The following is a 23,309-nucleotide window of genomic DNA, read 5'->3' on the forward strand; positions in this document are numbered from 1 at the left end:
GGCCGCCGCTTGTACGCATAATATGTTAATAATAATATATAAAACATAATGGAATGGATTTACATTCATATTATAATTATAGCGTAAGGTAGGCAGGCATATGAATTCTATATGCCGGGGTTTGGGGAATAAACACGCGAACCGTGGATAATGTAAAAGAGAAAATCGAAGTCTATTTTTATATGTTGTATTTATTACTTTTATTAACCAGCGGCTGCCAGGCAGGATACGCCCATATTTTTGAGAGAAGGATAGAGAACAAGCTAAAAAGGGCCATAATTCATGAAGTTACAATTCGATATGCGCAAATATCGAAAGGAACCAAGATCTTTAGGTTATAAACATGCATTTCAAGTTTCATCAAAATCGGATTAAAATTGTAACCTCCACAAGGTCCACAACCTTGATATACCATATTCCCCCACCCCGGCATATAGAATTCATATGCCTGCCTACCTTACGCTATAATTATAATATGAATGTAAATCCATTCCATTATGTTTTATATATTATTATTAACATATTATGCAGGTAATAGGGCGGACATAATTATAATCCATAAACAAAACCAACAATCGTTCATTCATTCATTCCATAAAAATAAAGAAATTTACAAACTGTACTGTACTGAATGATCACCTTCAATAAAACACTTGTTCCGTCGGTTTCATCAAAGCACTTTCTTAATAGTAATACTATGTGTATAAACGGGAAAAGAATTCAGTCAGCAATAATTACGTCACGTCTAGTATCACACATTTATTGGCGTCTATTTAAATGATGACATGTCATTTCCGTCTACTTCAAAGAAACCGCAGTAGGATCAAAGGGTCCGATTTTCTGAAGTACTGCTCACTATCACGTGTCTTTCAGTGGCAGCTGTCAGCATTGCAAACGTTTGATTGGTCAAACGTCACTCTCTAGTATAAAAGAATCTTAGATTACATTTTTGTTGATTAACTCTTTACACATGCTGTTTAACTAAATAACTATAATATAATGAAATTACGGTCAATATTCACAATAATCCACGGCCGATATACCGAAGTTGTAATTGATGATCGTTACATTTTATTTAACAAACATTGTGGGAATCGTTAGGAATGCTAATTGGGCAGAAATTTCATTCGCTTAGTTCTCGGTTCACAGTGGATCAATTTGAATGAAATTTTCAGCAAATTACCTTTACGTTATCTAGTTTTTAATTATCCGCCCACATAGAAATGTGGACGTATATTGCCGTCGCCCCCGTCCGTCCGTCCATCCATCCGTCCATTGTCCACAATTTCTTGTGAATGCTCTAACGCCAAAAGTTATCATCCAATTGTTTTAAAATTGATATATGTTGTTTACATTAGTGAGATGAAGAAGCCTATTTAATTTCAATAATTTCCGTTTATAACGTTTAGAATTATGACCCCTGTTTCACTTTGTTGAACCTTGTGAACGCTCTAATGTCAAAAGTTAACATCCGATCTTTGTGAAATTTATATGCAATATTTGAATTAGGGAAACGAAAAAGCCTATTGAATTTCAGCAATTTCCGTTTATTACTTCTAGAGTTATGGCCCTTGTTACACTTTGTTTAACCTTGTGAACGCTCTAACCCCAAAAGTTATCATCCTATTTTTCTGAAATTTATATGCATTATTTAAATTAGTGAAACAAAGAAGCCTATTTAATTTGAATAATTTCCGTTAATAACGTCTAGAGTTTTGGCCCTTGTTTCACTTTGTTGAACCTTGTGAACGCTCTAATGCGAAAAGTTAACATCTGGTCTTTGTGAAATTTATATACAATATTTAAATTAGGGAAACGAAGAAGCCTATTGAATTTAAGCAATTTCCGTTTATTACTTCTAGAGTTATGGCCCTTGTTTCACTTTGTTTAACCTTGTGAACTCTCTAACCCCAAAGGTTATCATCCTATCTTTCTGAAATTTATATGCATTATTTAAATTAGTGAAACAAAGAAGCCTATTTAATTTCAATAATTCCCGTTTATAACGTCTAGAGTTATGGCCCTTGTTTCACTTTGTTGAACCTTGTGAACGCTCTAATGCCAAAAGTTAACATCCGATCTTTGTGAAATTTATATGCAATATTCAAGTTAGGGAAACGAAGAAACCTATTGAATTTCAGCAATTTCCGTTTATTACTTCTAGAGTTATGGCCCTTGTTTCACTTTATTGAACTTTGTGAATGCTCTAACATCAAAAGTTATCTGCCGATCTGTATGAAATTTACATGTGTCATTGAAATTAGTAAAGAGAAGAATCCTATTGAATTTCAGCAATTTACAATAATTACTTCTAGAGTTATGGCCCTTGTTTCACTTTGTTCAACCTTGTTAATGCTCGATTGATGAAAGTTATCAATTGATATGTATGAAATTTATATGCATCTTTTAAATTTGTGAAACGAAAAAGCCTGTCAAATTTCAACAATTTCTGTAGATTACTTCCAGAGTTGAGACCCTTGTTTCAATTTGTAGAACCTTGTGAACCCTCAAACGGCAAAAATTATAATCTGATTTGTATGGAACTGTCTTGTAAAGACCCCCCCAATTACCTACAAAGGAATAAATATGCGACAACCCATGTCGACAGCTCGGACGATTTAGCCGCTGTGGGCGTATTTTTTGTTGCCTGGCAACCTATCTTTATTATAGTGAGAACTGCCAACTCAATAGATGAATTAATTTTAATCAGATTGGTTTGAACTTGCCTTAAATGGATATAGTAACCATTGGCTATAAGTACATTCAATTAAGATTTTTAATCTTATGTGGTCTTTAAGAATTACAAAAATGGTTTAGTTAGTACTATGGCTTAGTTTAATGGAAACAGGTTTATTTTCTCCGAGAGGTGTTTATAAATGGACGACCCGTTCACTTATTTATGGCGTTTATTTATTAGCTGTTCACTTTCCCGAGATACTTTGAAAAATCAACACATGGTTTACTTATCTACAGCCTTTACCTATAAGACAAGCGTTTACTTTCCCGAGATACGTTGAAAAATCAACACACGATTAATTTATCTACGACGTTGAACTATTAGATGAACCTTTTAATATCCCGCGAGCCGTTTATCCGATCGGTTCATTTTGATTACGATTATTTACATATGAAGTATGAATAAAAAAGTTGAATATAAAAAAATGCACACCCATAGATGATCACCTTACCGTGGTCGTAGTATTATATGTTATCCATTATCCTATAAAATTAGTATTCCACCATTGACAAATACATCCAAAATCGGTAAATCACGCCCCAGGTAATTATACAATTGGAAAATCGGTAAATCACATCCCAGCTAATGTATCTTTTTATACGCCCACATTTTCATGTGGACGTATATTGTCGTCGCTCCTGTCCGTCCGTCCACAATTGTTTGTGAACAGTCTACAGGTCACAATTTTTATCCGATTTCAACGAAACCTGAAATATAGGTTTATCACCCTAAGATCTCGGTTTCTTTCGATATTGGCATGTATCGGACTGTAACTTCATGGATTATAGCCCCTGATTGTACGAAAAATCACGCTTTTAGCTTGTGAACACTGTAGAGGTCACAATTTTTATCCGATTTGGTTTAAACTTGAAATGTATGCTTATAACCCAAAGATCTCGGTTAATTTCCATATTCGTGCATATCGGTACGTAACTTCCTGAATTATGGCCCCTGATTGTACGAAAAATCACGTTTTTAGCTTGTGGCACCTATAGAGATCATAATTTTTATCCGATTTAAAAAACTGTATTATTATATCACCGTTAAACCCTAAAGACGGCTGAGTTCGAATTTTGTGAAAATCGGACCAAAACTGACGGACAAAATGGCCGTCCCACGTTCTCAAATAGCGTAAAAATATGGTATATCAAGGTTGTGGACCCTATAGAGGTCACAATTTTTATCCGATTTTGTTCACGCATATCGAATTGTAATTTCCTGAATTATGGCCCTTGATTGTAGGAAAAATCACTTTCTTTTTAGCTTGTTCTCTATCCATGTGGGCGTATCCTGCCTGGCAGCCACTGGTCATAAGTCAAGCTCACAATGGCAGTGCAATAATCTCGAGAGACTGTCACTGTCAATCTCTATAGACAAGCTGTCGCCCATTTTCAGACAGTGTAAGCACTTGATTGGTGGCCTCTGCGCAATTTAGTTGATTATTGGGTAATACGTAAAGTCCATGATGTATTTTAGTGAGTGATTAAGCTGTCAACATGTAATTATAAAATACCTTTTTATACGCCCACATGGAAATGTGGTCGTATATTGCCGTTGCCCCCGTCCGCCCTTTCTTGTGAACACACTACAGACTACATTTATCATCGGATTGTTTTGAAATTGATATATGATGTTTGTATTAGTAAGATGAAGAAGCCTATTTAATTTCAATAACTTCCGTTAATTTTGTCTGGAGTTATGGCCCTTGTTTCACTTTGTTGCACCTTGTAAACACACTACCGAGAAAAGTTATCAACCGATCTGTATGAAATTTATATGCATCATTTAAATTAGTAAAACAAAAAAGCCTATTGAATTTCAGCAATTTCCGTTAATTACATCTAGAGTTATGGCCCTTGTTTCACTTTGTTGAATCTTGTGAACGCTCTAATGACAACAGTTATCATCCGATCTGTTTGAAATTGATATGCATCATTTAAATTAGTGAAATGAAGAATCCTATTGAATTTGAGCAATTTCCGTTAATTACGCTGTGAGTTATGGCCCTTGTTTCACTTTGTTGTACCTTGTGAATGCTCTAACGACAAAAGTTATTATCCGATCTGTATGAAATTTATATGCATCATTTAGATTAGTAAAATAAAGAAGCTTATTGAATTTCAGCAATTTCCGTTAATTACATCTAGAGTTATGTCCCTTGTTTCACTTTGAACCTTGTTTATGCTCTAACGACAAAAGTTATTATCCGATCTGTATGAAATTTATATGCATCATTTAGATTAGTAAAAGAAGAAGCTTATTGAATTTCAGCAATTTCCGTAATTACATCTAGAGTTATGGCCCTTGTTACACTTTGTTGAATCTTATGAACGCTCTAATGACAACATTAACCAAGATGGCTCCCATGTGGCTGCACATTTTAAGTGCTCTCAAAGTTTGTTAATTTGTGACTAAACTGCTGCATTATCATTCTTACTTTTTGGATATCGTGTGACATAAGGATACTAAGAGTATTATGGTGAAATAATATTACCTTAAAGTTTTGTAATTTGCCTGGAATTTGAAGAAACTTGTAACAATTTGTGACTTTGATATAATCTCAACAGAATATGCATGACATTAGTTCACTTAAATATATTCTCTCACTCTATTTTGGTGGTGTTTAGTTCAGTATGATCACATACTCAGTAAAACAACTCATGGATTAAAATCACTCACCTACTGTTCGAAAAATACCTTACTCTACATTTGATCACATTAAAGATATTGGAATCCTGAAAAGACTTTGAGGAAAGCGCTCTGGAATCCAAAAACAAACCCAATGTAAATATGTCTCAAAATGTCTTAAATTGAGTCTTCTAAATGCTCAGTCTATTAGAAAAAAAACAGCTTGCATATTTGATTGCATTCTTGAATACAAATTTGATATACTATTGATAACTGAAACATGGTTATCTCAAGTAGGTGATGAGGCTAAATGTGTCGAAATTACACCGATACACTTGTTTTCACTCTCCTCGACTCACTGGTAGAGGTGGGGGCATAGCTGTTGTTTTCAATGACAAGCTGCAACTTAAAACTATAAAATCAGCAAAAACGTTTTCCTCATTTGAACACTTGACAGTAACTATAAAATCAACATCACAGACGTTAAAACTAGTTTGCATTTACAGACCACCCATTTCAGGTAGAAATAATTGCACTGATGCAGACTTTATTGATGACTTCTCTGAGCTATGTGAAGATCCTTACCAGGATGAAAACACCCTTATTGGATTTTAACGTACATTTTGACTCTCCGAACAATGTTCTCACTAAACGTGTCTGTGATCGTCTGAACATTTGTGACCATAAACAATTAATTACTTTGCCGACACACCGCTCTGGTCACACCCTTGATTGGGTTCTATGTCGAAATACTAATCTTGTACAAAACATTGATGTTGTCAACAACCTGATCTCTGACCATTCTCTGATATCTTTTGATGTTAACTTTCCAGAAACTGTGAAGCTAGCAAAAGCAATACAATATAGAAATTATAAATCCATAAATTTGGACAAGTTTAATGAAGATCTTAACAAGAGTTCACTTTTCAATAACTTAACAGCTGATGATGTTGATGATATGGTTGATTTATTCAACACAACCATTTCTGATCTTGTGGCAAAACATGCCCCGATTCGCACAAAGACCATTAGCCGTTCACTGAATACTTCATGGTACGATGAATCAGTACAAGACATCAAACAAAAGCGTCGACAAGCAGAACGGAAGAGGCACAAAACTGGACTGGCTGTGCATAAACAAATTTATATGCAAATTTGTAGAGATTTTCAGAAATGTGTTTCAAATGCCAAATCACATTACTACATCACAAATATATCCAACAGTGCTTCTAATCCAAAGGTGTTGTTCTCAACCCTAAATAAACTTCTGGGTACAGAAAACAAGGTGATTCTTCCTGTTGGAGAAGACAGTACTGTGGCCCAAGAGTTCAGTGATTATTTCATAGACAAAATATCCAAGATTCGCGATGGTCTTGGTTCTTCGTCTATTAACCGTACTGAACAACCCATAGTCTCAACACAGTTGAGTATCCTTGATACTATTTTACCAGTTCTGACTAAAATCGTCAATAAAAGTCTTCAATCGTGAACGGTACCACTTAGCTTCAAAACGGCAGTCGTTAAGCCTTTAATCAAGAAGTCATCGCTTGACCCGAAGCTGTTGAAAAACTACCGCCCTGTATCTAATCTAACATTCCTCTCAAAGATTCTAGAGAAGGTTGTCAAGCAGCAATTAATTGACTACCTTGACCAGTCCGGGCTCTTTGATGAGTTTCAGTCAGCCTGTCGCCCCGCACATAGCACTGAAACAGCTTTGGTTTGTGCCATCGACGCTTTAAAATCATCCGTCGATTCAGGAAGTATCAGTGTGCTAGCCCTTTTAGATTTGTCGGCTGCTTTCGACACAATCTACCATAGTAACCTACCTGACCGACTGAAGCAGTGATGGGATTTTGCCCGTATATTTCGGACATGTCCAACGCTATTTTCTGAACTTCCAAAATTGTCTGACCGGGAATATGCGCAATCGGACATCAAGATATGGTGAATAATATTCAAAATTCCAAAATTAATATATTGTACTGAGTGTATAACTACCACTCAACCCGATTATCGTTAATAATAGGCTGGATTGATTAGGTAATTAAGTGATTAACGTATTTATCGTGTTATACTGTCTATACACCCACCTTGATTAACTATTTAATCTGCCATGATTGACTGGCTTAATCTTTTATCGGACAATTCATCAATCTAATCTTAAACAGATGTCATTGCTTCTTCTTTGTCGGGCTATTCATCAATCCAATAAGAGCAATTAGAATTTTAATCACAGCATGTATAAACTAGTCTTAGATGTCACATATCATTAGAGTACATGTATATAACACCCCAAATCAATGGATAGTCATTTTAAGGCTCCATATAGAAATTCTCATCAACAGTGGCACTTTCCCAGCGATCATGATTGCCGAACGAAAATCGCTTACAAGGCAGTTCCTACGATGAAGCTATGTGCTATGAGTCACGTACGCCATACGCTGAAGGAAGCTTAAGTAGTTACGGATCGGCAAACTTTCCTTCTATCGTATTACGAAAACACGTAATTTTATAGGAATATTACTGACAAAAATTTGAACACCACACGGGAATTAAATATGAAAAATAGCGAGGTGTTCCTATTTTAATTACACGCTGATTTGAATATTTTGTTGACGTAAAGAAAACAATTCTTATTCCGGAAGTTCTGCATTCATTTGCTGCCGTATAAACAAAGACACGTAATGCATACTATTGTGAATTTGATGCCGAAGCAGGAGTTTGTAGGAATGTTACTGAGTTAAATTTAATTACCGTACTGGAATTAAATATGAAAAATAGCGAGGTTCACCTATTTTTATTACGTACGACATTTGAATATTTTGTTGACACATTCGATTGCCGAACGAAAATCGCTTACAGGACGGTGCTTACTATAAAGCTATGTGCTATGAGTCACGTACGCCATACGCTGAAGGAATGTTACTGACATATATTTGATTACCGTACGGGAATTAAATATGAAAAATAGCGAGGTTCACCTATTGTTATTACGTACGGCATTTAAATATTTTGTTGACACGTGAATTTTAATTGTGGTATGAATCCGTCTGTTTATATATCGATACGAGTTATGCCCCTTTATTTTCGGTAAAATGTCCGACAAGGAAAATTTTGAAATCCCATCACTGGACTGAAGACACTACGGAATAGCTGGATCTTTTCTACAATGGTTCAGCTCATATCTAACCAGTCGATATCAGTATGTTGACATTAACAACTCTTCGTCAAAGCAAGTCCAACTATCGACAATTATGGGGGCGAATAAGCTACATCATTGATAAATGGTTGACAATAATAATAACGAGACAGTATATTCCGTAATCGGTCGTAGATATTCCCACGATAACAAGCGAGTATGTTTTTGCATACCTAATGAAGTTATTTTACGAATACGTTATTTGATTGGTCGGTTGCTAAGGTCAATGGTTGAAGTGCCCAACTAGAAACAAGCAATCCTCCAGGTTAGGTCAATAGGCATGCGCACTGAGCTGATGCCCAGATACGCTTTCTCGTCGGTTTATCAATAATATTATTGATCAATACGTCATTGTTTGTCAATTTTTATACGCCCACATTTTCATGTGGACGTATATTGTCGTCGCCCCCGTCCGTCCGTCCACAGGTCACAATTTTTATCCGATTTCAATGAAACTTGCAATATAGGTTAATCACTCTAAGATCTCGGTTCCTTTCAATATTGGCATCTATCGGACCGTAACTTCATGGATTATGGCCCCTGATTGTACAAAAAATCACGTTTTTGGCTTGTGATCACTGTAGAGGTCACAATTTTAATCCTATTTTGATGAAACTTGAAATGTAAGTTTATAACCCAAAGATCTCGGTTCCTTTCGATATTCGCGCATATAGGACCGTAACTTCCTGAATTATGGCCCCTGATTGTACGTAAAATCACGTTTTTAGCTTGTGGACCCTATAGAGGTCATAATTATTATCCGATTTAAAAAATCATAGTATTATATCACCGTTACACCCTAAGGACGACTGAGTTCGAATTTCGTGAAAATCGGCCAAAAACTGACAGATAAAATGGCCGCCCTTCGTTCTCAAATAGCGTAAAAATATGGTATATCAGAGGTTACAAGTTTTATCCGATTTTGTTGAAACTTGAAATGTAAGTTTATAACCCAAAGATCTTGGTTCCTTTCAATATTAGCGCATATTGGACCGTAACTATTGAATTATGGCCCCTGATTGCACGAAAAATCGCATTTTTATCTTGTGGACCCTATAGAGGTCATAATTTTTATCTGATTTAAAAAAAACGTATTATTATATCACCGTTATACCCTAAGAACAACGGAGTTCAAATTTCGTGAAAATCGGCCCAAAACTGACAGACAAAATGGCCGCCCCTCGTTCTCAAATTGCGTAAAAATATGGCATATCAAGGCTGTGGACCCTATAGAGGTCACAATTTTTATCCGATTTTGTTGAAACTTGAAATGTAAGTTTATAACTCAAAGATCTTGGTTCCTTTCGATATTTGCGCATATCGATCTGTAATTTCCTGAATTATGGCCCTTGATTGTAGGAAAAATCACTTTCGTTTTAGCTTGTTTTCTATCCATCTCTTGAAAATGTGTGCGTATCCTGCCTGGCAGCCACTGGTTTGAAGTCTATTTTTATATGTTGTATTTATTACTTTTATTAAAAAGGTTAAACAGGAGATTTGAACAAACTACATAGTACAAACAAAACCAAATTTTTTAATATACCGAACACATAAAACATAGAACTGTATGTCGCCATTACAGTTTTAAGCTCCGTATATAAAGGCCTGTATTGTAGACTATGGAAGACTAATATTTTTCAGTTAGTTTTCATTACCGACTAAATCGAATCAGTTCGTTTTTTAGCCGCCGACTAACCGGTTCAAGTTTTGCTTAGTCGTCACACCCTTAGTCCAGAATTGACTACTGCAATGCCGTACTTTCTGGAGTAACTGATAAACAAATTTCCAAGTTGCAAAAGATCCAAAATCGTGCTGCGCGAATTGTGACTAAAGCCAGATCAAAATGACACATCACTCCCATCTTAAATAATCTTCACTGGCTCCGAGTGCGCGAGAGAATTAACTTTAAAATTTTAACTCTGACATACAAAACGTTACATAAAACGGCACCAAGATATCTTCAGAATCTCTTATCACACTACCAGCCAAAAAGGTCACTAAGATCCGAGAACAAATTATTGTTAGATGTACCGATTTATAAGATGAAGAAATTTGGTTCAAGGACTTTTCAGTATAAAGCATCAATTCTATGGAATTCGCTACCACCTTCCATTCGAAAATGTGAAACACTGTCTATCTTCAAATCAAGTGTGAAAACCTGGCTGTTTAGTCACTATAATTAACCCACATGAACACTTTCATGCGCCTAGAGCATCACCAAGTGGGATGAATTGTTGCGCAATATAAATTTCGTTATTATTATTTTATTATTATTATCATCCGATTTGTTTGAAATTGATATGCATCATTTAAATTAGTGAAACAAAGAATCCTATTGAATTTCAGCAATTTCCTTTAATTACGACGTGAGTTATGGCCCTTGTTTCACTTTGTTGTACCTTTTTTATGCTCTAACGACAAAAGTTATTATCCGATCTGTATGAAATTTATATGCATCATTTAGATTAGTAAAACAAAGAAGCTTATTGAATTTCAGCAATTTCCGTAATTACATCTAGAGTTATGGCCCTGTTTTGACAACAGTTATCATCCGATCTGTTTGAAATTGATATGCATCATTTAAATTAGTGCAACGAAGATGCCTATTGAATTTCAACAATTTCCGTTAATTACACCGTGAATAATGGCCCTTTTTTCACTTTGTTGTACCTTGTGAATGCTATCACGACAAAAGTTATTATCCGATCTGTATGAAATTTATAGGTATCGTTTAAATTAGTAAATCGAACAAGCCTATTGAGTTTCAGCAAATTTCCGTTAATTACATCTAGAGTTATGGCCCTTGTTTCACATTGTTGAATCTTGTGAACGCTTGAACGACAAAAGTTATCACCCAATCTGTATGAAATTCATATGCATCATTTAAATTAGTGAAATTAAGAAGCCTCTTGAATGTCAGCAATTTCTGTCAATTATTTCTAGAGTTATGGCCCTTGTTTTACTTTGTTGAACCTTGTGAACGTTCGAACGACAAAAGTTATCATCCGATCTGTATGAAATTGATATGTATTATTTGAATTAGTAAAACGAAAAAGTCTGTCGAATATCAACAATTTCTGTAGATTACTTTTAGAGTTACAGCCCTTGTTTTAGTTTTTAGAACCTTGTGAACCCTCAAACGACGAAAATTATAATGTCATCTGTATGTGATTGTCTATTAAATGCCCCCTAATTACCTACAAAAGAAAAATATACGACAACTCTTGTCGACCGCTCGGACGATTTAGCTGCTGTGGGCGTATGTTTAGTTGCCTGGCAACCTATCTTTTATAAAGAAGATAAATGATATTAGACATCATAAACTAACAAACAATACGAGTATACTTTATTACAAAAACATCGGTGAACTAATCTAAAATCATAACAGCAATTATAAAAACAATACGAATATACTTTACTACAAAAACATCAGGGAACTGACCTAAAATCTAAAATCATAACGCCAATTAACAAACAATACGAATATACTAATCCCGGTCGTGATTGGTAATCAACAAAAATCGACGAGTAAAACTTATTTATTCCATACATTATTGTTTATTTAACAATAATTAAGTGTTTAACAGTTTATTAACGATAATAACAAGGGGGATGAAACAGCCCGGGATGAAACAGCCGGATAAAAAAATAGATTGGAATGAAACAATTTGAGGTGAAATGGTTGTGGGATGAACTGATCCGCACCCGGCAGGTAACTACAGGTTGGAATTAATAAAACAATAGCATTCGACCAATCGAATAATTAATGTTAATAAAAAGAGACATTCATGACTCAACTGTACATTCAAAGGCATGATTTTGTATGGCACCCAGACAGGTGAGAATTAACAAAACAATAGCATTCGACCAATCAAAGAAGTAATCCATACTGTACTTACAAACATGTATATTCAAAAACATGGTTTCATATGGCACCTAGGCACTTGACTACAGGTGGGAATTAATAAAACAATAGCATTCAACCAATCAAATAATTAATCTATACTGTAATAACGTTCATTTATGACTCAATCCTATATTCTAAATAACAATCGGCTGACCAAAGGTGAATAGCTCATAATACCGTGTATACACAGGCCTTTTCTGTAATTAATGTGTATGGGAATATAGATTAAGAGGAGATTAGTGACATGATAATTGTCTGTGATAACAAATTTAATATTTATTAAATAACATTAAATGATTTACACATATAAAAATGCATTACAATTTACACATTTAACTTTAATTAAATAGCATTATATAATTTATAAATAAATGCCTTACAACATAACAATCATTTTACAGCCCCACTAAATAGGAAATATTTGTTCCATACCGATTTACACGTAATGAGCCATTTAATAACTGTTTTCAAATGTTCAATTCTTGTATCAAGTTGTCAATATTTCTTAACTCGAAGCCTTTTGGTACCACCAAATAATATCTGTGAAATGGTGATTTCGACATAGCTCATTAACGCTGAACACTAGTGAACAGTTCTTGAGTGACTACTTTTAAACAGACTATAGTTTTAAGATCAATCAAAGGAGTCTGCCGGCTAAGTGGGAACACACCGTTTTTAGTATTCATGCTGTTATTTGTCTTTTTAGTATTTAGTGTTTAGTGTACATATATATAAATACATACAATTGGTTTTTGTTATTAGATTATCATAGCTAAATATATGTTCTGTTTTATTTATAAACCTTTTTCTTTTTCGGGAATGTGGATTTTGAATCGGTACCAAAATTTAACATCTAGCTGTACCCAATAATCAACTAAATTGCGCAGGAGCCCCCAATCAAGTAATTACGCTGTCTAAAAATGGGACCCAGCTTGTCTATAGAGATTGACAGTGACTTTTTTGGGGCGCCAGTCTAATGTACAGTCTCTCAAGATTATCCCACTGCCATTGTGAGCTTGACTTATGACCACGTGTACAGATGGAAGACTAGTTAATTCATTTGTGATTTAAAAAAGATACATTACTTGAGTGTCTTGAGACGTGATTTACCGATTTCCAATTGTATAATTACATGGGACGTGATTTACAGATTTTGGATGTATTTGTCAATGGTGGAATACTAATTTTATAGGATAATGGATAATAAATAATACTACGACCACGGTAAGGTGATAGTCTATGGGTGTGCATTTTTTTTTTATATTCACCTTTTTTATTCGTACTTCATATGTAAATAATCGTAATCAAAATGAACCGATCGGATAAACGGCTCGCGCGAAATTAAAAGGTTCATCTAATAGTTCAACACCGTAGATAAATTAATCGTGTGTTGGTTTTTCAACGTATCTCGGGGAAAGTAAGCGCTCATCTAATAAGTAAAGGCCGTGGATAAGTAAACCGTGTGTTGATTTTTCAACGTATCTCGGGGAAAGTGAACGGCTCGTCTAATAAATAAATGGCCATAAATAAGTGAACAGTTCGTCCATTTATAAACGCCTCTCGGAGAAACTAAACTTGTTACCATTAAACTAAGCCATAGTACTAACTAAACCATTTTTATACGCCCACATTGAGATGTGGTCGTATATTGTCGTCGCCCCCGTCCGTCCGTCAGTTGGTCCGTCCGTCCGGCCTTCGGTCCGGCATCCACAATTGCTTGTGGACGCTCTAGAGGCTAAAGTTAATAGCCTAAACATAAACATACACAGTGTTTAAGGTCATGAGACGAAGAATCCTATTGATTTTCAATGATTTCCGATAATTACTGTCAGAGTTATGGCCCTTGATCACTTCAAAAAATCTTGTGGACGCTCTAGAGGTCAAAGTTAATATCCGATTGACTTTAAATTTATACACAGTATACACAATTGTTGACTACACGGACGATTTAGCAGCTGTGGGCGTATGTTTCGTTGCCTTGCAACCTATCTTTGTAATTTTTAAACGATTTTGATCAATTATCGAAAGATGTTTTGAAAGTAAACTATATGCATACTTTCCAGCACTAAAAACCCTGTTCTAAACAATACCATTCTTCTAGTGTAGGTTCATAGTAAGCAATGCCTTAAATAGTAAGTGATGATTTCCATACTACTGTGCCACTGGAACTGGGAATGTCTATATGGAATCTTAAATCACGTAGTTTCATTACGGAAAATAAGTTAAAGGTGTTCATAGGCAGTGATTCGTATGAATACATTTTGGGTATATATAAGTCATACTTTGTTTTCGGTGAATGGAAAATGGTAAAGATATTGTGTAATAGCGAATCGGTTCACAGATGTGACCACATGGGAATTCCTGCAAAGGAAAATGGTTACAGATATAAATTATTTTGTGACGGTACAGAACTTGAAGTAGAACCAGCGGACACGGCTGCGCCTGCATCGTCACATTTGCGCTCGGTAGAGGACTGGGCAGTAGATAAGAATTGAAGCATTTTTAAAGTTATGACTGTCCATTGCTTTGGGGTGTTTTACTATTAGGATATGTGACATCTAAGACTAGTTTCTACATGCTGTCGGCTGACATGAAGGAGGTTAAAATGTCCGACAATGGAGAAACCATGAGGTAATCATGTATATAAAGTTTTTATTCACTCTTATTTATATTATAGAAAAGATACAGTAGCAACACCAACATCTACACCATGTAGTAATAGTAATCTAGAAGTACCATGTGTAACAATGGTGTGTTGGAGTAAGAATGATCTGCAGGTTGTAACAGCTGTTAGTGACTGTTCACTTAAAGTATGGGATTCACATTCTGGAAATCTTCTACATATATTAAAGGTAATTAATCAACATATTACTTTTATGTTTCACACCCACTATTTGTTATGTTCCGATTATCGGTTTCTCCATCGGTAATTGGCCGATAAGTAGAAATCGGCATCAGCTAAAACACAGCAATTTTGGCGATATTTGTTCAGAAAGTACTGTATGTCGACCGAAGTGTTTTGCTGTCAACATCTGATAACATATCTACCCACATTGAATTGTGGTTGTATATTATCTGGTATGTTTTGAAATGTATTAAGGATCAAAAAATCTTGAATAGTGCACTATAGACCGTAATTTCCTGGTTACAGTCCCTCTTTTACCCAAAATGTGTAACTAAGTTTGTAGGATTTCAAATGTGATGAACTTCATCTTTATCTATTAGTTTTAAGTATTCGGATAATGAGTGTCCAATTTACAAGTATTTAATTTCCTGACCACTGTTCAAAAATTAATCATTATACATCATTAATCAATTGGGTTGTTTATTTTTTATACGCCCACATTTTCATGTGGACGTATTATGCCGTCGCCCCTGTCCGTCCGGACGTCCAAAATATCTCGGGTGCTTTCGATATTGGCATGTATCGGATCAAAACTTCATGGATTATGGCCCCTGTTTGTACGAAAAATCACTATTTTAGCTTGTGGACACTATAGAGGTCACAATTTTTATCCTATTTTGTTGAAACTTGATATGTAAGTTGATAACCCAAAGATCTCGGTTCCTTTCGATATTCGCGCATATCGGACCTTAACTTCCTGAATTATGGCCCCTATTTGTACAAAGAATCACGTTTTTAGCTTGTGGACCCTATAGAGCTCATAATTTTTATCCGATTTAAAAAAACGTTTAATTATATCACCGTTACACCCTAAGGATGGCCGAGTTCGAATTTCGTGAAAATCGGCCCAAAATTGACAGACAAAATGGCCACCGTTCGTTCTCAAATAGCGTAAAAATATGATATATCAAGGTTGTGGACCCTGTAGAGGTCACAATTTTTATCCGATTTTTTTGAAACTTGAAATGTAAGTTTATAACCCAAAGATCTCAGTTCCTTTCGATATTCGCCCATATCGGACCGTAACTTTCTGAGTTATTGCCCCTGATTGTAGAAAAATCAAGTTTTTAGCTTGTGGACCCATTAGAGGTCATAATTTTTATCCGATTTAAAAAAACGTATTATTATATTACCGTTCCACCCTAAGGACAGTTGAGTTTGAATTTTGTGAAAATCGCCCCAAAATTAGCGTAAAAATATGGTATATCAAGATTGTGGACCCTATAGAGGTCACAATTTTTATCCGATTTTGTTGAAACTTGAAATGTAAGTTTATAATCCAAAGATCTCGGTTCCTTTAGATATTTGTGCATATCGGATCGTAACTTCCTGAATTATGGCCCCTTATTGTACGAAAAATCGCTTTCTTTTTAGCTTGTTCTCTATCCATCTCTCGAAAATGTGGGCGTATCCTGCCTTGCAGCCGCTGGTTAACAGTGATTGAGAAATTAAACACTTGTAAATTGGACACTCATTATCAAAATTGAATGGTCAGCTTTAAACTGGACAGAAGTACAAATTAAATGATTTATGGTGATTTTAAACAGTTTTTATTATATTGTCATCGCCCCCATCCGTCCGTCCGTCCACAATTGTTTGTGAACAGTCTACAGGTCACAATTTTTATCCTATTTCAATGAAACTTGAAATATAGGTTTATCACCCCAAGATCTCGGTTCCTTTCGATATTGGCTTGTATCGGACTGCAACTATATGGATTATGGCTCCTGATTGTACGAAAAATCATGTTTTTAGCTTGTGAACACTGTAGAGGTCACAATTTTTATCCGATTTTAGTTAAACTTGAAATGTATGCTTATAACCCAAAGATCTTGGTTCTTTTCGTGCATATCAGAACGTAACTTCCTGAATTATGGCCCCTGATTGTACGAAAAATTGCGTTTTTAGCCTGTGGACCCTACAGAGGTCATAATTTTTATCCGATTTAGAACACCGTATTATTATATCACCGTTACACCCTAAGGACGACTGAGTTCAAATTTCGTGAAAATCGGCCCAAAACTGACAGACAAAATGGCCGCCTTTCGTTCTCAAAAAGCGTAAAAATATGGTATATCAAGTTTGTGGACCCTATAGAGGTCTCAATTTTTATCCGATTTTATTGAAACTTGAAATGTAAGTTTATAACCCAAAGATCTCGGTTCCTTTCAATATTCGCGCATATCGGACTGTAACTTCCTGAATTATGGCCCCTGATTGTACGAAAAATCGCATTTTGGCTTGTGTACCCTGTAGAAGTCATAATTTTTATCTGATTTAAAAACCTGTATTATTATATCACCGTTACACCCTAAGGACGACTGAGTTTGAATTTCGTGAAAATCGGCCCAAAATTGACAGACAAAATGCCCGCCGTTCGTTCTCTAATAGCGTAAAAATATGGTATATCAAGGTTGTGGACCCTTATAGAGGTCACAATTTTTATCCTATTTTGTTGAAACTTGAAATGTAAGTTGATAACCCAAAGATCTCAGTCCCTTTCGATATTCGTTCATATTGGACTGTAACTTCCTGAATTATGGCCCCTGTTTTTACGAAAAATCTCGTTTTTAGCTTGTGGACCCTATAGAAGTCATAATTTTTATCCGATTTAAAAAAACGTATTATTATATCACCGTTACACCCTAAGGACGACTGAGTTAGAATTTCGTGAAAATCGGCCCAAAATTGACAGACAAAATGGCCGCCATTCGTTCTCAAATAGCGTAAAAATATGGTATATCAAGGTTGTGGACCCTATAGAGGTCTCAATTTTTATCCGATTTTATTGAAACTTGAAATGTAAGTTTATAACCCAAAGATCTCGGTTCCTTTCGATATTCACGCATATCGGACCGTAACTTCCTGAATTATGGCCCCTGATTGTACAAAAAATCGCGTTTTTATACGCCCACATTTTCATGTGGACATATTATGCCTACGCCCCTGTCCGTCCGGACATCAGGACGTCCGTCCGTCCACAATTTGTTTGTGGACACTCTACAGGTCACAATTCTTATCCGATTTTGACGAAACTTGAAATATAGGTTAATCTCCAGAAGATCTCGGTTCCTTTCGATATTGGCATGTATCGGATCGAAACTTCATGGATTATGGCCCCTGTTTGTACGAAAAATCACGTTTTCAGCTTGTGGACACTATAGAGGTCACAATTTTTATCCGATTTTGTTGAAACTTGAAATTTAGGTTGATAATCCAAAGATCTCGGTTCCTTTCGATATTCGCACATATCGAATTGTAATTTCCTGAATTATGGCCCCTGATTGTACCAAAAATCGTGTTTTTAGCTTGTGGACCCTATAGAGGTCAAAATTTGTGTCCGATTTAAAAAACCTTTCAATTATATCACCGTTACACCCTAAGGATGGCTGAGTTCGAATTTCGTGAAAATCGGCCCGAAATTGACAGACAAAATGGCCGTCGTTCGTTCTCAAATAGCCTAAAAATATGGTATATCAATGTTGTGGACACTATAGAGGTCACAATTTTTATCCGATTTTGTTGAAACTTGAAATCTAAGTTGATAATCCAAAGATCTCGGTTCCTTTCGATATTCGCGCATATCGGACCGTAATTTCCTGAATTATGGCCCCTGATTGTACCAAAAATCATGTTTTTAGCTTGTGGACCCTATAGAGGTCATAATTTTTATCCGATTTAAAAAAACGTTTAATTATATCACCGTTACACCCTAAGGATGGCTGAGTTCGAATTTCGTGAAAATCGGCCCGAAATTGACAGACAAAATGGCCGTCGTCCATTATCAAATAGCGTAAAAAATATGGTATGTCAATGTTGTGGACACTATAGAGGTCACAATTTTTATCTGATTTTCTTGAAACTTGAAATCTAAGTTGATAATCCAAAGATCTCGGTTCTTTTCGATATTCGCGCATATCGGACCGTAACTTCCTGAATTATGGCCCCTGATTGTACCAAAAATGGCGTTTTTAGCTTGTGGACCCTATAGAGGTCATAATTTTTATCCAATTTAAAAAAACGTATTATTATATCACCGTTACACCCTAGGAATGGCTGAGTTTTAATTTCGTGAAAATCGGCCTGAAATTGACAGACAAAATGGCCGCCGTTCGTTCTCAAATAGCGTAAAAATATGGTATATCAAGTTTGTGGTCACAATTTTTATCCGATTTTGTTGAAACTTGAAATGTAAGTTTATAACCCAAAGATTTCGGTTCCTTTCGATATTCGCGCATACCGGACCTTAACTTCCTGAATTATGGCCCCTGATTGTACGAAAAATCACGTTTTTAGCTTGTGGACCCTATAGAGGTTATAATTTTTATCCGATTTAAAAAAACGTTTTATTATATCACCGTTACACCCTAAGGACGACCGAGTTCGAATTTCGTGAAAATCGGCCCAAAATTGACAGACAAAATGGCTGGCGTTCTTTCTCAAATAGGGGTCACAATTTTTATCCGATTTTGTTGAAACTTGAAATGTAAGTTTATAACCCAAAGATCTCGGTTCCTTTCGATATTCACGCATATCGAATTGTAATTTCCTGAATTATGGCTCTTGATTGTAGGAAAAATCACTTTCTTGTTAGCTTGTTCTCTATCCATCTCTCGAAAATGTGGGCGTATCCTGCCTGGCAGCCGCTGGTTAGCTTGTGGACCCTATAGAGGTCATAATTTTTATCCGATATAAAAAAATGTATTATTATATCACCGTTACACCCTAGGGTCGACTGAGTTCAAATTTTGTGAAAATCGGCCCAAAATTGACAGACAAAATGGCTGCCGTTCTTTCTCAAATAGCGTAAGAATATGGTATATCAAGGTTGTGGACCCTATAGAGGTCACAATTTTTGTTCGATTTTAATGAAACTTGAAATGTAACTTTATAACCCAAAGATCTCGGTTCCTTTCGATATTCGCGCATATCGTACCGTAACTTCCTGAATTATGGCAAATGATTGTACGAAAAATCGCGTTTTTAGCTTGTGGAGTCTATAGAGGTCATAATTTTTATCAGATTGAAAAAAACCTATTATTATATCACCGTTACACCCTAAAAACAGCTGAGGTCAAATTTCATGAAAATCGGCCCAAAATTGACAGACAAAATGGCTGCCGTCCGTTCTCAAATAGCGTAAGAATATGGTATATCAAGGTTGTGGACCCTATAGAGGTCACAATTTTTGTCCGATTTTAATGAAACTTGAAATGTAATTTTATAACCCAAAGATCTCGGTTCCTTTCGATATTCGCGCATATCGGACCTTAACTTCCAGAATTATTGTCCCTGATTGTACGAAAAATTGCGTTTTTAGCTTGTGGACCCTATATAGGTCATAATTTTTATCAGATTTAAAAAAACGTATTACACCGTTACACCCTAAGGACGACGGAGTTCGAATTTCGTGAAAATTGGCCCAAAATTGACAGACAAAATGGCCACTGTTCGTTCTCAAATAGCGTAAAAATATGGTATATCAAGGTTGTGGACCCTATAGAGGTCACAATTTTGATCCGATTTTGATGAAACATGAAATACATATTTATAACCCAAAGATCTTGGTTCCTTTCGATATTCGCACATATTAGATCATAACTTCCTGAATTATGGCCCTTGATTGTACGAAAAAATCACTTCTTTTTTTGAGCTTGTTTTCTGTCCATCTCTTGCAAAATGTGGGCGTATCTTGCATGGCAACCGCTTGTTAAACAAAGATTGGATATTAAACGAATGTGAAAGAAATTAGTGCTAGATACAGAAGATTAAATGATACCTTGGTTACAGTGTACAGGTCACAATTTTTATCTGATTTTGAGAAAACTTGAAATATAATAGGTTTATAAAACCAAAATCTCAGTGTCTTTCGGTATTGGTGGATATTGGATCGTAACTTCCTGGATTATGGCCCCTGATTGTACGAAAAATCATGTTTTCAGCTTGTGGTTCCTCCAGAGGTCACAATTTTTATCCGATTTTGATAAAACTTAAGGGCAATAAGCTTGCGGTCACTCTAAAGGTCACAATTTTTATCAGATTTTGATGAAACTTAAAGGCAATATTTATTAATTACAAAAATGGTTTAGTTAGTAGTATGGCTTAGTTTAATGGTAACAGGTTTAGTTTCTTCGAGAGGCGTTTATAAATGGACGACCCGTTCACTTATCTATGGCATTTACTTATTAGACGAGCCGTTTACTTATTAGACGAGTCGTTTACTTTCCCGAAATACGTTGAAAAATCAACACACGGTTAATTCATCTACGGTGTTGAACTATGAGATGAACCTTTTAATTTCCCGCGAGCCATTTGTCCGATCTGTTCATTTTGATTGCAATTATTTACATATGAAGTACGAATAAAAAAGGTGAATATAGAAAAAAATGCACACCCATAGATGCTCACCTTACGTGGTCGTAAGTATTATTATTAGAGCTGCAACGATTCAGTTCGGTGCACCGATAACCGACACTAGCCGTCTCGGTTCGATCCACGATCTACAACGTTCAAATTTCGATTCGGTTCAATTGCAAATTAAATTTCAAATAAAAACAACGTATACCTTACCATATGAAAAAAAATGAAAGACCTGTAGCAATTAAGTCCACTTAAAATTTAAGAAAAGCTATGTTTTTACGTAACTTTTAATTTACGTTATTTAACAAAACACGAATGTCACTCGAAAACATAACTAAAACAGAGTGACCTCCCTTTAAAACAATTTCCGTATGCTGACGAAAATTAATTTATTTAAAATTGATGACGTACCGAATGTTCATTGGATGTTAATTTAGGTCAATAGCTTCGGTAATCGTTATATAAATTCTAAACGATCTCATTAGCTGATAATTCCGGTCATTATCTTCGGATATTTTCGTGTTTAGCGATTATTACCCGTAGCCAAGCAAACGCTGGAAGGTAAAATTATGGCAGACGACGTACTTTCTCGACCACCTGGTCGTTTGAAATCTAAAGTTTGGGATCATTTTGGTGTAAGAAAAAACTAAAGATGTGGCAACTTGTAGAGTATGCTACACTGACATATTTGATAAAACAGGAAACACAACAAACCTGTCAAACCATCTCAAAAGAAAGTTCAAGAGAATTTTAGTCTTGTGTTTTTATTGTTTTTAATGAATTATATACAGGAAAAATTACTGGTTATTGTAGCTGATAATCAAATCGAAAATAATTGAATCGAATGGTTAAAATCGATAATCAAACCGAATCGAGGTAGTTGTGAATCGTTGCAGCCCTAATTATTATCCATTATCCATTAAAAATAATAATTCCCACCATTGACGAATACAATTGAAAATCAGTAAATCACATCCCGGGTACAATGTATCTTCTTTAAATCTCAAATGAATTAACGTAGTCTTCCACTTGCACACGTCACCAGAAGTCAACCTCGCAATGTAATATGGCAGGGTGATAATCTTGTGAGACTTTTTGCGGTGGCCCCAAAAAGCCACTATCTGTCAATCTCTATAGACAAGCTGTCGCCCATTTTTAGGCAGGACAATCGGAATGAGTTCAAACAGTATCAACAGGAAATATGCTTCAATGATTACTGCCTTGATGTTACGTAAACACTTGATTGACTGCAGTACAACGATTTTTGTTATACCTAAATCAAATCATATTACATTAAATCAAAGGTGATTTATCACAAATAATGCAGTTGGGAAGTAATAAAACAATAGCATTCTACCAATCAAATAAGTAATCTATACTATAATAACGGACGTGTATTTAAAAACATGATTTCATATGGCTACAAGACATGTGATCACAGGTGGGAATTAATAAAACAATAGCATTCGACCATTCAAATAATTAATCTATACTGTAATAACGAACATTTATGCCTTCACGGTATATTTAAAATAACAGTCGGCGGACCAAAAAGTAAATAGCTCACAATGCC

At 35.4% G+C, this 23,309-nt stretch overlaps 1 protein-coding gene across 2 annotated transcripts in view; it reads left to right on the forward strand.

Annotated features, from left to right (window-relative positions):
- The window catches only part of LOC126811146 (bromodomain and WD repeat-containing protein 3), a 274,126-nt gene that overhangs the window by 51,451 nt on the left and 199,366 nt on the right, over positions 1–23,309 (forward strand). For both annotated transcript variants that reach the window (XM_050536628.2, XM_050536629.2), the window contains exon 12: positions 15,149–15,323. In XM_050536628.2, coding sequence (XP_050392585.1) covers positions 15,149–15,323 — 175 coding nt within the window. The remainder of the gene's footprint in view (positions 1–15,148; positions 15,324–23,309) is intronic.

Source organism: Patella vulgata, chromosome 2, assembly GCF_932274485.2.
Source record: "Patella vulgata chromosome 2, xgPatVulg1.2, whole genome shotgun sequence".
NCBI lineage: Eukaryota > Metazoa > Mollusca > Gastropoda > Patellidae > Patella > Patella vulgata.